At 37.7% G+C, this 14,022-nt stretch overlaps 1 protein-coding gene across 1 annotated transcript; it reads right to left on the bottom strand.

Annotated features, from left to right (window-relative positions):
- Positions 1-2,733: 2,733 nt before the first annotated feature.
- LOC122040215 (heavy metal-associated isoprenylated plant protein 20-like) lies at positions 2,734-3,557 on the bottom strand. Its single transcript, XM_042599555.1, has 3 exons — positions 3,401-3,557; positions 3,245-3,320; positions 2,734-3,168 (listed from the first exon to the last, which is right to left on the bottom strand). Exons 1-3 carry the CDS (start codon positions 3,485-3,487, stop codon positions 2,876-2,878), a joined length of 456 nt encoding a protein of 151 aa, XP_042455489.1. The 5' UTR covers positions 3,488-3,557; the 3' UTR covers positions 2,734-2,875.
- Positions 3,558-14,022: the final 10,465 nt, after the last annotated feature.

The following is a 14,022-nucleotide window of genomic DNA, read 5'->3' as shown; positions in this document are numbered from 1 at the left end:
GAATGTCCATGGGAAAATTAAAGATACAACAAAATCACGCTAGGAATTAAGACAATTAGTAAACAAACTTGAGTTATATCAGAATGAAACAACTGGTAAATATCCGAAAGTATGTTATACAATAGACAAAGAAGGTAAGCAAGCATTATGTACTTGGTTGAAAGTAATCAAATTTCCTGATGGATATGAGTCGAATATGTCTCGCTGTGTTGATATGAACATGTTAAAAATTTAGAATGCCTACTGCTCTAAATTGTATAAGGGCATGTTGTACAAGTGGAGGCAGAGACCACCAGGCCATCTAAGGTCTCATGATGCAGTTTAGCAATCTTGGAGAGCCATTTGGGATGCCCAGCATTGGCAAGACAATTTAGCGAGTGTTCATAGCAATCGCAATTCAGACCCTACTAGGTCGAGCATCGGATCCACAAAGCATACTGCTAGATCCCATTCGATGGTGGAGCATGCCTCTAACTTGGTATATTTAAAATTTAGTTATATAAATATTTCTTACATATGTTTTGTTATTAGTTTTAATGTATTTGTATTTTCTGTACACAGGTTGCTGAATTACAGAGATCTCCCACTTGCTGGGAGATATTTAATAAAACTCATAAGTTGTCGATCGGTATTCCTTAGCAATTAACGTAAGAATATTAAATTTCATAAATATATTTGGAGACTTTATGTGAAGGTTACTAAAATTATTATTTTGACACAGGAAACAATGTCATTAGAGTTGCTGAGGCGTCTCAGCTTGGGGCAGAGGGAGAGGGGTCACAACCTCTTTCCACTAATGCAGTTAATAACATTTATTATGATATCATCGATGGAAAAAAGAAGACATCCCTCTACGGGCTTGGCTCTTAGCCCAAAGTTATGTATGAGTAGATGAGGACTCTAGGGGGTTAGGGTTCATCCTACTTCATCCTCCTCATCTAGTGAGGTACGAGAATTATGGGTGGAAAATGAGGTACTTGTGGACTCGACTATCGTCATTGGAGTAGACGATGGCCGGGAGGGATGCAGAGATACGGGAGATGCTACAACGATAAGCTTAGACTGAGGCGATAGTTCGTCATATACAAACATTTGCAACGACATTCTCTCTGAATTTACAAATGGTTGGCCCACATCGTTTGGAGTCCTAGGACACCCGAGATCTTGACCATTCCCCTACATAGTAGATTATTTTAAGGTATGTATCATTTTTATTAACTTTTAATTTTATTAAAAATAATATTATTATTTGTAATAATTATATGCATATCTGATTATATTATACATTTCTATAATCATTTTCAGATTTGACATATTTTTATTCCAAGGACTCAGGTCTGTATTTTTGAAAGAATGTCCGCTAGCTAAACTACTTATTAGTTTAAGATAAGTAGTTATATATTTCGTAGTTTAATATCACATTTTCTATTCACAACTAATTGCAATGAATTTTCATGTAGGACGCAGTGAATTTTGTTCCTTATTTTGATTATGATGTATTATATTGGATTACTTTATATTGGAAAAACTTTATCTTGTATCACATTTGGACCTATATTTGGATTTACTATTGTGTATCTAGTGTTCATTTTAGTTCAGCTAGCTTGTTGTGATGTTTGTGATGTGTTGTGCGTTTGTTATGTGTTGTAATTGTTGATGTGTAGTAAATTTATTGTGAGTTTTGTTGTTAAGTATTATAAGTTTATTATAAAAAACATCGCTTGTGATAGTTGAAGTAATTTAGATTTATATGTAAATATGAAAAATAGGAAAATAAAAAAGAAAATTAGCGAAGTGTAGAATAGATTAACGACGAACATTTAATTTCCAGTTGCTATTAGCAACGGATGTTTTAAAAACCATCGCTTTTAGCGACGGATTTTTGAAATATTTGTCACTAATAGCGATGGAAAATTAAATGTTTATCGTTAGTATATCTGAGTTGCGATACTTTTTCCGATACTTAAAACAAGAGATTATCGTCGAAAAATTAAATATCTGTCGCTATTAGTGATGGATAATTTAAATATCTGTCGCTATTGGCGACAGAAAATTAATTATTCATTGTTAATAGCGACGAATAATTTAAATTATTCGTCGCTAATACCTTAACAGAGATTTCGCTCCGTTTGGCTAGTAGCAATGGAAATATAAATATCCGTTGCTATAGTATCAATGATTGAAATTTACACGGCAAGACACTTTTCATCGCTATTCCGTCGCAATATGTATTTAGCTACGGATAAATTCTATCTCTATTTCTTGTATTTTATTAGTGATAACTCATAGCTACCATAAGATTTTAAAATCCTAAATATCCTGTCCAAACTACTACTATAATTCTATGTAATTCAATGGCATATATGTGCATCCGAATTGAATAGGAGTGTAGGCCTAATGTTAAAATTGTTATAGTATGATCTAGAAGTCACGAATTTGAATATGAAAAATAGTACCTTGTAATAAATGAAAATTTGTATATAATAGATTCTTCTCCAATTCAGTCGTTGCATTGATGGAAATTTCTTATACCAAACTGTTTTTTATATAATATACACACGATTTTTATATCTTGGGCGACGGCTGTGTGAGCATCTCACAGTTGTCGAAACAGCTATTTTGTTTATTTATTTTTTTAATTTTTGATTATGTCAGTAAGTTTTTATTTTAAGATTTAGATGTTAGATTATAGTATTATATATATATATATATATATATATATATATATATATCTGAAAAAAGTTTGTGAATATATATCTGGAATAGTGTAGATATTTATATTAAACATAGCTAGGCTCAGGACTGTCGACGCTAACTTTCTTCCACACATACGAGTCAAAATTTTACAAACTCGATCGATGAGCCTGGACTACTCTCACATGACGCTGCATGCGTTGGGGTTCTCATCGCTGAAGAGGGACATATACGTGACATCCGGCGCGCTCGGAGGCGCCGACGCCGACGCCACGTTTCTGACGAAACCGGACGGCGCCTTCTTGTCGTATGCTCCGGCGGCGTAAGGATACGCCACCAGGTTGTAGGGGACGTACGGCCATGGCTCCGCCTTCTTCCCAGCGTCCGTTATCTTCCGTATCACATCCTTTGCTTCGATGTGCCCCGTCACCGTCACCCTGCTTATTTTCTTGTTCACCACCACACTCGTCACGCCTACACAACTAGTTTAATTAATCCACTACTGTTGCCAAGCAAGCAAACAAATCTTCCTTCACCGATTAATTCCTACCTCTCACTGATTTAGCCGCATGCTTCACTTTCCTCTCGCACCCATCGCAGTCCATCTTTACCTTCAGATCAACAGTCTGCCGGCCGGCGACCGAGCAGAGAGATCAGTTAAACAGAAGTTATATATAACTCTCTCTCTCTATATATATATATTTACCTGTAGAGGCTTCCTCTTTCTGATTCGCAATGCGTTCCTTGTCTCCGTAACATTGCAAAATTCTGAGATGTGATCAAGCGCACCCATAGAGAAGAGAGAGATTGATTAATTAATGTCAGAGGGCATGCTCAAGAAGGGATGGATGATCTGTATATTTATATGCGTACGAGTGAACGACAATTGCACACGTATATTTTTCTAATGGAAGATTTCATTTTGCAATTAAACGATTGAAACAAGCAAACTTGAGGATCGATGATACCAGTGGTACAGCTCATTGATACTGAAAGCTACGTGGCTTAAATAATTGTGTTACTGAAACTTGTAGTTGCTGCAAGCTGCTGCTTAATTATTGATCATGGACATAATAGTGATCACAATGAACTTGTAGACTTCTCCTTATTCATGATAAGACTGTCCGCTTGAATTTCCTTTTTACCCTTGAATATAATCCCTTTGAAAAGATCAAATAAGAGGTGAGTTTGTGCGTTTAGTATTTTTGAACCAGACCATTAAAGAGAAAATTGCATGCTATGCATCGAGTCTTAAATGGGGGGTAGTCTTGTGCACATCGATCCAGTGTTCCTACTTCACGATCAGTGAAGGAGTCTCCTTCTGAAAAACATAATTATTCATTATTAGAAATTTGTCTCTGATGATTTATATATCAATTTAATTTGAAGTTTAAGACTATGAAGGTCTTTTAATTATTTTTTTAATTTGGCTGTTCTTTCTTAGATTCTTTCTAATCCCTTTCCCTGCATTAATTTTGGGGAATCATTTTGTGGTGGTCATTTGCTGCACAGCTAGGGAATTATTGCATGCCTGCCCCACATCTTTGAATGAGTAACAACAGATCACCATCTAATTGTCTGATGTCTAAGGCTACCTATTCATTAATTATATTAAAGGAGAAAAATTTACAGTTTTTCCTCTTTATTTCAGAAAAAGATAGAACGATCAATACTTCACTCGGGATTTATGTGCTTCCTTATGAAATACAGTTTACAGTATCAGAAAAACTGACTGTAAGAGCACACGAAAAAAAATCAGCAACAATCATCTTCAACAATAGACCAGCACTGAAGCTGCGGTGAGAAGTCATGCATTCAGATTGACAGATAGATGTAATAGAGAAGTGCGTGTCTTAATTAATTATATGAATATCTTGTGCATGTAATTTGAGGAATACATGATGTACTTTTCGACTTGTGATAATTTCAACTAGGGAGGGCCAGCATGTGAAAAGTGACAATTTAAAGGAAATATATAGTTACTATGATATAAGTTTAACGTGTGCATGATCTAATAATATTCATGAAAATGAGTACTGCATATTCTGAATAATAAAGTACATTACTTACTTTGGGTATTCATAGGTGTAGGTAGGTAGAAGGCCATGTCTAAGTATCGTTGGACCAATATCTTGTATGCGGCGAGAGAGAGGGAGGGTAAATAGACGCTCAATTTCTTTTTCGTCATTCTTCTCTACTATGTTTAGTTACGTATGGGAATAGATAAAAACAAAATCCAAATAAGAACAAAATATAACACATAAATTTTTTAACTGGTTAAGAACTCTCGATTTTTACTCGGGCTTATGACTCGTTTGGCAAGTCACTCCCAGAAATACCTCTACTTTTCTACTTCTTAGAATCTTTTTGGGTTAGGACTCCTAATTCTTATTTATCTTAAAGGGGAGATTGGTTGGAGATTATTCTAGATAATTTTGATTAGTCATTTAGGATTATCAACGAAAATCCTATTTGATTTAGATAATTAGTTATTATAAGTAACGATCCATTCTTGACATATAAGCAAAGAGACATACAATCAAATTTTTAAAAATTTTTTTTTTCTTATTTACAGGGTTAATAAAATTTTTTCACTAAAAATATCCTCTGATATTTATACTTTGGGATAAAAATACCCTTAAAATGTTTATAACAAATTTTTTTTTAAATTATAAAAACTAAATAAAACTAAAAATATGTGATATTTTATTTAAAAAATAAAGTTATATTTTTGAATATATATAGGAAAGTTTTTTAAAAAATACTAAATAAACGTAAAGTTTAAATAATAATAATAATATTATGTATGGTTGGTTTTTTAACTGAGGGTAATACAGTAAAATATTAAATTAAGTTATACATTAAAATCTCTAAACAAATAAATTTTTATTGCATTACCTAGGGTTGTAAATAAGCCGAGCCAAGCCGAGTTTTGGGGTATTCAAGCTTGTTTTATAAGATAACCAAGCTGAGCCGAGCCGAGTCGAACTTAAAATGAACCAAGCTTTTGAAATGAGTGTTCAAACTTGGCTTGGTTTATTTTTTATGAGCTTGAGCTTGTTTGAAACTTGGCTTGAGCTTAGTTCGTTTAGATGTTATCAAGATCTCAATTCAAGCTTGGCTTAAGCTTGGTTCAAGCTTGGCTTGAGCTTGGTTTATTTAGATGTTATCAAGCTCTCAATTCAAGCTTGTTTGATTATTTGAAACTTTTAGTTGTTTAATTGGTTATTGAGCTTGAAAATTTAAATTTATTTATTTATTTAGCATATTTAAAAGAATTTTATTAATGAATATGGTTCGTGAACATTATCATGAACGTTGTTCACGAACGTTAACGAGTTGAACACATATATGTTCAAGCTTGTTTATTTAGCTTAACGAGCTGTTCAAGCTTATTTATTTAATTAATCTTATGTATATTGAACGAATATAAACAAGTTCTTACCAAGCCGAACATCAAACTTGTTCACGAACGCTTGGTTCATTTACAGTCCTAGCATTACCTAGGTTGAACCAAACAACATTAGGTTATATTTTATTCTCCATAATGTTGGTTATGTGATTACTTAACTAAGGTTATATATGATAACTTGAACCAAATGCACCCTAAGGATTTTGATGATATTGGTAAAGGGTTTAAGATATTTTTGCAATGATTTGATATGGTTACTGATACGACAAATGAGATAGGGACCCGAATTGGATCAAAGTCAAGAAGGTCAATTGACATAACAGTCAAAGTTAAAATGAGGTAATAGTCAAAGTCAAGGTGTATGTATCCAAACAAACCATCTCTCAAAAGTAGGGCTTCCAGCATAAGCCTGGGCAGCCATAGAGTCGGTTGGACCTATGGGGCTCAGCTCGTCACTCCTTATAAACAGGGCTTCCAGCATAAACTCAGATGGCTACAGAGTCGGTCGGACCTATGTGGTTCAGCTCCTCACTCTTCTAGTATAAACTCGGATGGCCATAGAGTCAGTCGGACCTAGGGAACTCAGTTCCTCACTCCTCATGAACAGGGCTTCCAATATAAACTCAGGCTCCCACAGAGCCGACCGAACCTACAGGGCTCAGTTCCTCACTCCTCATGAACAGGGCTTCCAATATAAACCCGGGCAGCCACAGAGCTGGTAGGACTTACAGGGCTAAGATCCCCACTCCTCATGAGTAGGACTTCTAGCATAAACCCGAGCGGTCATAGAGCCGGCCAGACCTACTAGGCTCAGCTCCCCACTCCTCATGAGTAGGGCTTCCAGCATAAATCTGGACATCTAAATAGTCGATCGGATCTATGAGGTTCAGCTCCCCACTCCTCATGAGCAGGGCTTCCAACATAAACCTGGGCGGACATAGAGTTGATCAGACCTATGGGGCTCAGGCCCCCACTCCTTATGAGCAAGACTTCTAGCTTAAACCCGGGCAGCCACAGAGTCGACTGAACTTATGGGGCTCAGCTCCCCACCCATCACACAGGTATGGTTCTCAACTTAAACCCGGTAGGCTCCAGGTTAATCAAACTTTCTCTAGGAAACAACATTATCAGAGAATCGTAACTATCTGCCAGAGAATAACAGCTACTTGCTAGAGAATATTCCATTCCTGACATATACACACAATGGAACCTTCCTTTGCCTAGGGGAAGGTTGTCATACATTCTCCACCATCCGACATATTTTGACGCTAGACATTCTCTGTCACCTGATTATTGTAGAGGTTATAAGAAGTGGTATAAATAGGGGATTCTCTCTATTGGCCAAGGGACTCATGTATATGCATAAGCATACGCGTACGCATGCACTTGCATCCACATTTACTGTTCAATTGTTCATCTTCTTCTTCATTTTTCTCGGCTATTGTTCTAACTTGAGTGTCAGAGTGTCTGCACCAGGGACTCGCTGCTTAGTTCTTGCTCTAACATTCTTGTGCAAGAGCATGGCCGTGTGAGCCACACAGCCATGCAATATTTATAGAGAGTAAGCAGTGGTGGGCCGTGTGAGCCACACGGTTGTGCATCATTTCTAGAGGTCAAAAAGAGCATGGTCGTGTGAGTCACATGGCCGTGTGAGCCACACGGTTGTGTAGCCTATCCAGAACTAAAGCAGAACATGACCGTGTGAGCCACACGGTCGTGTCACCTTGGCCGAAAGCAATATGTATGAGGTCGTGTAGATACACACGGCCATGTCACGGATCGTGCGGTGCCCATGCCCTGCTCTATAAAAGGGATTTTTCTCCCCTTTTCACTTATCTTTTGGCTTGAGGCTCTTCCCCATTACTTGGGGAAGGGTTCTCCCCTTGGGGGGGGGGGGGGTGGTGTTGGGTTTTTCGGGCCGCGAAAACTGCTTTTTGCGTCGCGAAAACCCCGAATCACCCATGCCACTGGATCTCGTGCGAAGGATAGATTTCAAAAATACGAGTACGAGTTTCAAACTATGATCTACAGTAGATCTACAAAGGAAAAACATTTTATACCTTTGATGCGTGCCCTCACAAATCCCGCTCGTCCAACGGTACGCCGGATCTCGAAGTTGTCAACGTAGACAACTCTCTAGTGATATCCACATGAACAAGAAGTGTTCTCTAACACTCAAGGATGGAGAAGAGAGCACCACAAGTGTGCTAGCACTTCTTGGGCTCTCGGGTAGGATTTAAAAGAGAGAAAAGAGAGAAAGCAAAAAGGAATCTTATACACTCACTAGTAGTATCCTCCTTTGTGACCTTCACTTTCCCTTATTCTCTTGGAATTCACTCAACCACCTTCACCCTTGCTTAGAACTCACGACAATAGCAGCAAGGAGGAAGAAAGACCAAGGAAGAAGATGATAGAATGAATGCACACTTTTCTCCACAAAACCAAAACCTCCACACTACATTAGTGTGGCCGGCCACACCTTGTAACCTCCCCATTTAATGTGGTCGGCCACATTAAATGGAATGGGAGGTGTAACCTCCATGAGGTGGCATACCTCATGAGGTGGAGATGATGTGGCAAGGTTAGTCATGTCATGTAGGATGAGTCAACCTTCATGATGTGGCAATGCATCAAGTCAAACTTGATGTTTCAACTTCCATTTGGTCAAGTCAAAATTGACCAATTCTCTTCCTTGTTGAGTCAAATCCAACCTTTGATTCAAGTCAATTTTAATTTAATGAATCTCAATTCATTAATATAAATTAACTCAATGAATCAAATTTAAATTAGACTCATTCAACAATTGAATCTAATTGAGTCTAACTCAATAAGTCTAATTTGAATCCAATCTTTGGTGCATCATATGAACCTAATCCAATTGGTTCATCATATGAACCTAATCTCCATCCACTTGTTCTTTGTATGTGACCCAATAGGTTCTTGTAACGTTGGCAATGTTTCTAAACTCCTTTAGAAACATAAGCAATGAGCGGCATCTAGCAATACATCATTGCTACCCAAGTTACAAGAATGTTGAGATCCAACATCACCTTGTGACTACTAATTGTGACTCCTCACAATATGTGACATCGTCCTTCTATCCTAGACATCTAGATTGATCAATGTGAGACATAGACCGTGTCATCCTTTAATCAATCTAAATCTTGAACTCTAAGTAGACTCACTCGATCAAATGAGCTCAACATCTCATGTTGACTCATTTGGGCATGGCCATGCACTTCGTGGTCTAACTCTATCAAGAATACCGATGTCACTCCCGTCATATGGGAGGGATAGATCCCATCTACATCACTCACATCCCTCTGCATAATTCGTTATATACCCAGTAATCGCCTTTATAGTCCACCCAGTTACGGGTGACGTTTGACGAAACCAAAGTACATAACTCCTTATGTAGGGAACCATGGTGACTTCAGGTCTAAGGACCAATAGTCATACTAATAGTCACATGAGAAAGTATATGACACTCATATAACGATCTATGATACTTTCTCATGGCGGGTCATTCAGTATACATTCTCTAATGCATACCCATGTGTCAACTTGATATCTCTATATCCATGACTTGTGAGATCAAGTCATCGAGTTGACCTACATGTTAGTCTTATTGCATTAACATTGTCCCTGAATGTTAATACTCGACTAGGAATGATTAAGAGTAGTGTTCCCTACATCATCTCACTATCGATTCAACCAATCGATTGATATAGGTAAGAACCTTCTACTCAAGGACGTTATTATACTTAGTTTATTTGGCACCAATACAAGTAATTATAATAACCAAAAACCAAATACCTTTATTTATATAGAATATGATACAACAAGTCCAAAATACAATCATCAAATGATTGGCTCTAGGGCTCTAGCTAACAGGTGGGTGGGGGGGGAGGCCTAGATCTCCTTCATCTTCGCTGATTCATCCTCCTCCAGAGAGATAAGCATTCTCTTCTCTCTATCTCCATATATTGAGTCGTGGTTTTCTTTACTTATCGTCTTTGATTGTAATTCCCTTGTAATGGAGTAGATCTCCAAATCTAGGATGTAGGAAGTAGATGTGATTTGTTGTGATGTATAAATTATGTATTTGGACATTTTCCTATGCAATGAAGTGTTTTTATCGTTATCTATGTGTGTTGTGCCTTGTATGCGTTTGACGAAATATGTGTGAGGTAAATCCATGTAGATGTATGGTTAGATCACCATGCAGAGGAAGAGTCTTAGAATGTAAGATCATGGGACTTTGTGATAGAAGGTATTCCTTACTTTCTACTGCAGTTCCTTGAAACGAGGATCGACTCCCTACTAGGAAAACTAATTAGAGTTTACAGCGTTCTCCCAAATTAATGTTAGGAAGCGACTTGTGTAATCTAGGAACGTGGATCGTGGGCCCTTGTGTAAGAAGGATATAATCAGACTTCCTAAATTACCTCTTCTACTTAATTGGATTAATCTACCGTTAGGAAGTGACTTGTGTAATCTAGGAACGTGGATCGTGGGTCTTGATGACAGAAGGATGTTCTCTATAATCGGACTTCCTAAATTACCTCTTTTACTTAATGGCGGTAGAACTTAGGTAAACACTTCAATGTGATCTTCACAGGATAGTACCAGACTTTAGTTAGAACTCCTACATGAGTGTAAGCATGGAATTAGGGAGATGAACAATGCATAGGGACATTGACTAGCATCGCAACAAAACCCAAATCCTAGTATCTATTCCCCCTTCATTCACTTACACTCTTTACTCTCTCTCCTCTTTTCTCTTTCTTTCTTTTAGATATTGACTCTGAAAATGTCCCTTTTAATTGTAAGAAAAACACACAATGTGTTCCTTATCTTTTCATATGATGGGATTAACCTTCCTTGGTTTCTCCTTACCCTTCGGTACCACTTGACCATTTTTGGAAACTTACTCTTGTAATGCCCACTTTCCCTATATTTAAAGCAAATAATGTGACTGTTGTTATTTACAATTAAAATTATTATACCTTCTTTGCTTGTAGAGGCAGTACATGATCCTCCATTTGATTTTTCTTGATTTATAGAGGTGACATAATCTTCCTCTCCATTTGACCTAGAGGTAGAAGCTTCTTCTTACTTCGGTGTAAATGAATAACGCTCCCCCTCAATCCTTGAGGTGGAGGCCACTTTAATTTCTTCACCCTCGGATGTTGAGCATCCCTTAACCTCGGAATTCTCGTGCACATCAAACAAAGAGTATGCCCCTTTACCTTTGTCTTTGCACTCTCTTGAGGATGAATCAACCTTCGAATCTTCTTGATCCAATGAGTCCTCCTCTTTGGATTTATCTTGATTTGGTACAATGGAGGGATATTCATGAATTCTCGCTAACTTGCTTCAAAGCTCCTTGGCATCTTGATAGCCCCCAACTTGACTCAAAATATTGCACGTCAATAGATTGACCAGCAATTTGGCCATTTTATCATTGGCCTCGCTTCTTTGAATTTGTTCCTTGCTCCAATTACTTCTTTTGATAATTTTGCCTTCACTATCCCTTGGAGCATCAAAACCTTCCATTAGAGCAAACCATTACTTTATCTCCATTATCAAGAAATTCTCGATCCTTGATTTCCAAGAATCGAAGCTTGTAGACATGAATGGTGGAGGCGATCTAGTATCTGAAGGCGCTGGAATTCCGTTCTGTTTAAATTTCCCCGTACAAAAATTATACAAGTACATAACTTTTCCTAGCAACCCTCATGTTTGATAAGACATGTGCTTGATCAATCAAGCAAGTTCTTGACGGATCAAAGTACACCTTGATTGAAGTACAAGATCGCTGGCCTCTTGTGTTGGTATTCAAAATCGATACAAAGAAAACTAAACTAGATACGTAGCGGAATTAAAGAACTAGTTGTACCTTTTCTTTGTAGCTAAAGACCTCTTAATCTTCTACCTATTCCTCTCCTCTTCTTGGACGTCGTGTTGGCAACGATCTACCAAGACAACACCACCCTCCTTCTCTTCTTGGTTTCCAAACCACCGGCTACAAAAGGAGGCTCTAGGATGGGGCGCCTTCTAATCTTCTTCCTTCTCTTCTTTTTCCTCTTCTTCAAGCTGCCGACCACCAAGAAGAAGTAGTGCCGCCATCTCTTGGAGAACAAAGAAGTACCGTCGGCCCTTAGAGAACAAGGAAGTGTCGCCGACCCTTGGAGAACAAAGAAGTGGCGCCGGCTCTTGGAGAACAAAGAAGTGCCACCGACCCTTGGAGAACAAGGAAGTGTCGTCAGCCCTTGGAGAACAAAGAAGTGTCGTTGGCCCTTGGAGAACAAGGAAGTGTCGCCAGCCCTTAGAGAACAAGGAAGTGTCGCCAGCCCTAAGGAAGAGAAGAGAGTTGTGGAAAATAGAAAGTTAGGTTTTAGGGGCCACCTCCTACTCCTTTTTATAGGCTTGCCGTCGGTTACAAAGAAAGAAAAAATAACAAAATTTTGTTTATAAAAAATCTAAACAAACTATGTTAAACCAAACCAAGTTTAACCAAACCAAGTTAAGTTAAACCAAACCAAATTAAGTTAAACCAAACCACGTTAAACCAAACTGGATGGATGGATGCGAGACTTTATATAGAGGCTACAACAGGGACCTAGAGGAGGAATTGGTTTAGGCCTCCTGATGGGCTTGGGCTTCCTGTATTCAGCCTGAACACTCAACCCAAGTCCATCAATAATAACTCATACCAATAAAGGGTTATTATTGAACTACCGTACCAATCCCATATTACAATATGAGCTCCTTCTTATCATGAGTGCGTTAACCTCCCTGTGTTTAAGATATCGTATGTCCGTTAATTAAATGAGTTACTGACAAGTCAATTAATTAACATCTAATTCCAAGAGTAGTACCACTCAACTTTATTATCATGTCGGACTAAGTCCACCTGCAGGGTTTACATGATAATCCTTATGAGCTCCTCAAGGGAACATCATCATCCTAAATAATTAGGACACAGATTCCTTCTATAATCAACAATACACCATATAAATAGTACTATTTCCCAACTCATTGGGCCTATTGATTTAACAAATAAATCTCACTCATTGATAAGTTAAAGAAATAAATACTAAGTATACATGCTTGTTATTATATAGGGACTAAGAGGACACACATCCATAATAACAGAGGTTCTATTCTTTTATATAGTCAGTATAAATTGAATAACCTCAAATGGTCCTGCTCAATACACACATAGTGTACTAGTGTAATTTTATAGTTAAGACAAACTAATACCAAATTATACTATAACCGTTCGAATGGTTTGCCCCTATCCATCTTAGTTGTGAGCTACTATTTATAATTTATAAGGAACCAATAACATGATCTTCTGTGTGACACCACACACCATGTTATCTACAATATAAATTAAATGGACAACTGCATCGACATATATATAAATATAAAATGCAGACATTTGACCAAAGTGATTCTCATTTCAAAATATTTCAAAACAGATGTTCATACAAAAGATAGGCTTATATCCCAACAATCTCCCACTTATACTAAAAGACTATGCTGTCATAAATGTTGTCATACATCTGATTCTCATCCCCTCAACATGCCTATCAAAAGCTCCCTTCGGAAGGGCCTTAGTGAAAGGATCTACCAGGTTATCTGCTGATATAATCTTGGTGACAACAACCTCTTCTCATTTTACGATGTCTCGTATCAGGTAGTACTTGCGCTCAAGGTGTTTACTTGCCTTATGGGCTCGTGATTCCTTTGAGTTTGCTACTGCACCACTATTGTCACAATAAATTGTGATAACTTAGGGCAAACCAGGAATCATATCTAAGTCCATCAAGAAGTTTCTGAGCCATACAGCTTCTTTGGCTGCCTCAGAGGCTGCCACATACTCAGCTTCCATGGAGGAGTCTGAA

Source organism: Zingiber officinale, chromosome 2A (genome assembly GCF_018446385.1).
Source record: "Zingiber officinale cultivar Zhangliang chromosome 2A, Zo_v1.1, whole genome shotgun sequence".
NCBI lineage: Eukaryota > Viridiplantae > Streptophyta > Magnoliopsida > Zingiberales > Zingiberaceae > Zingiber > Zingiber officinale.
This window is presented reverse-complemented; position numbering and strand designations above follow the sequence as displayed.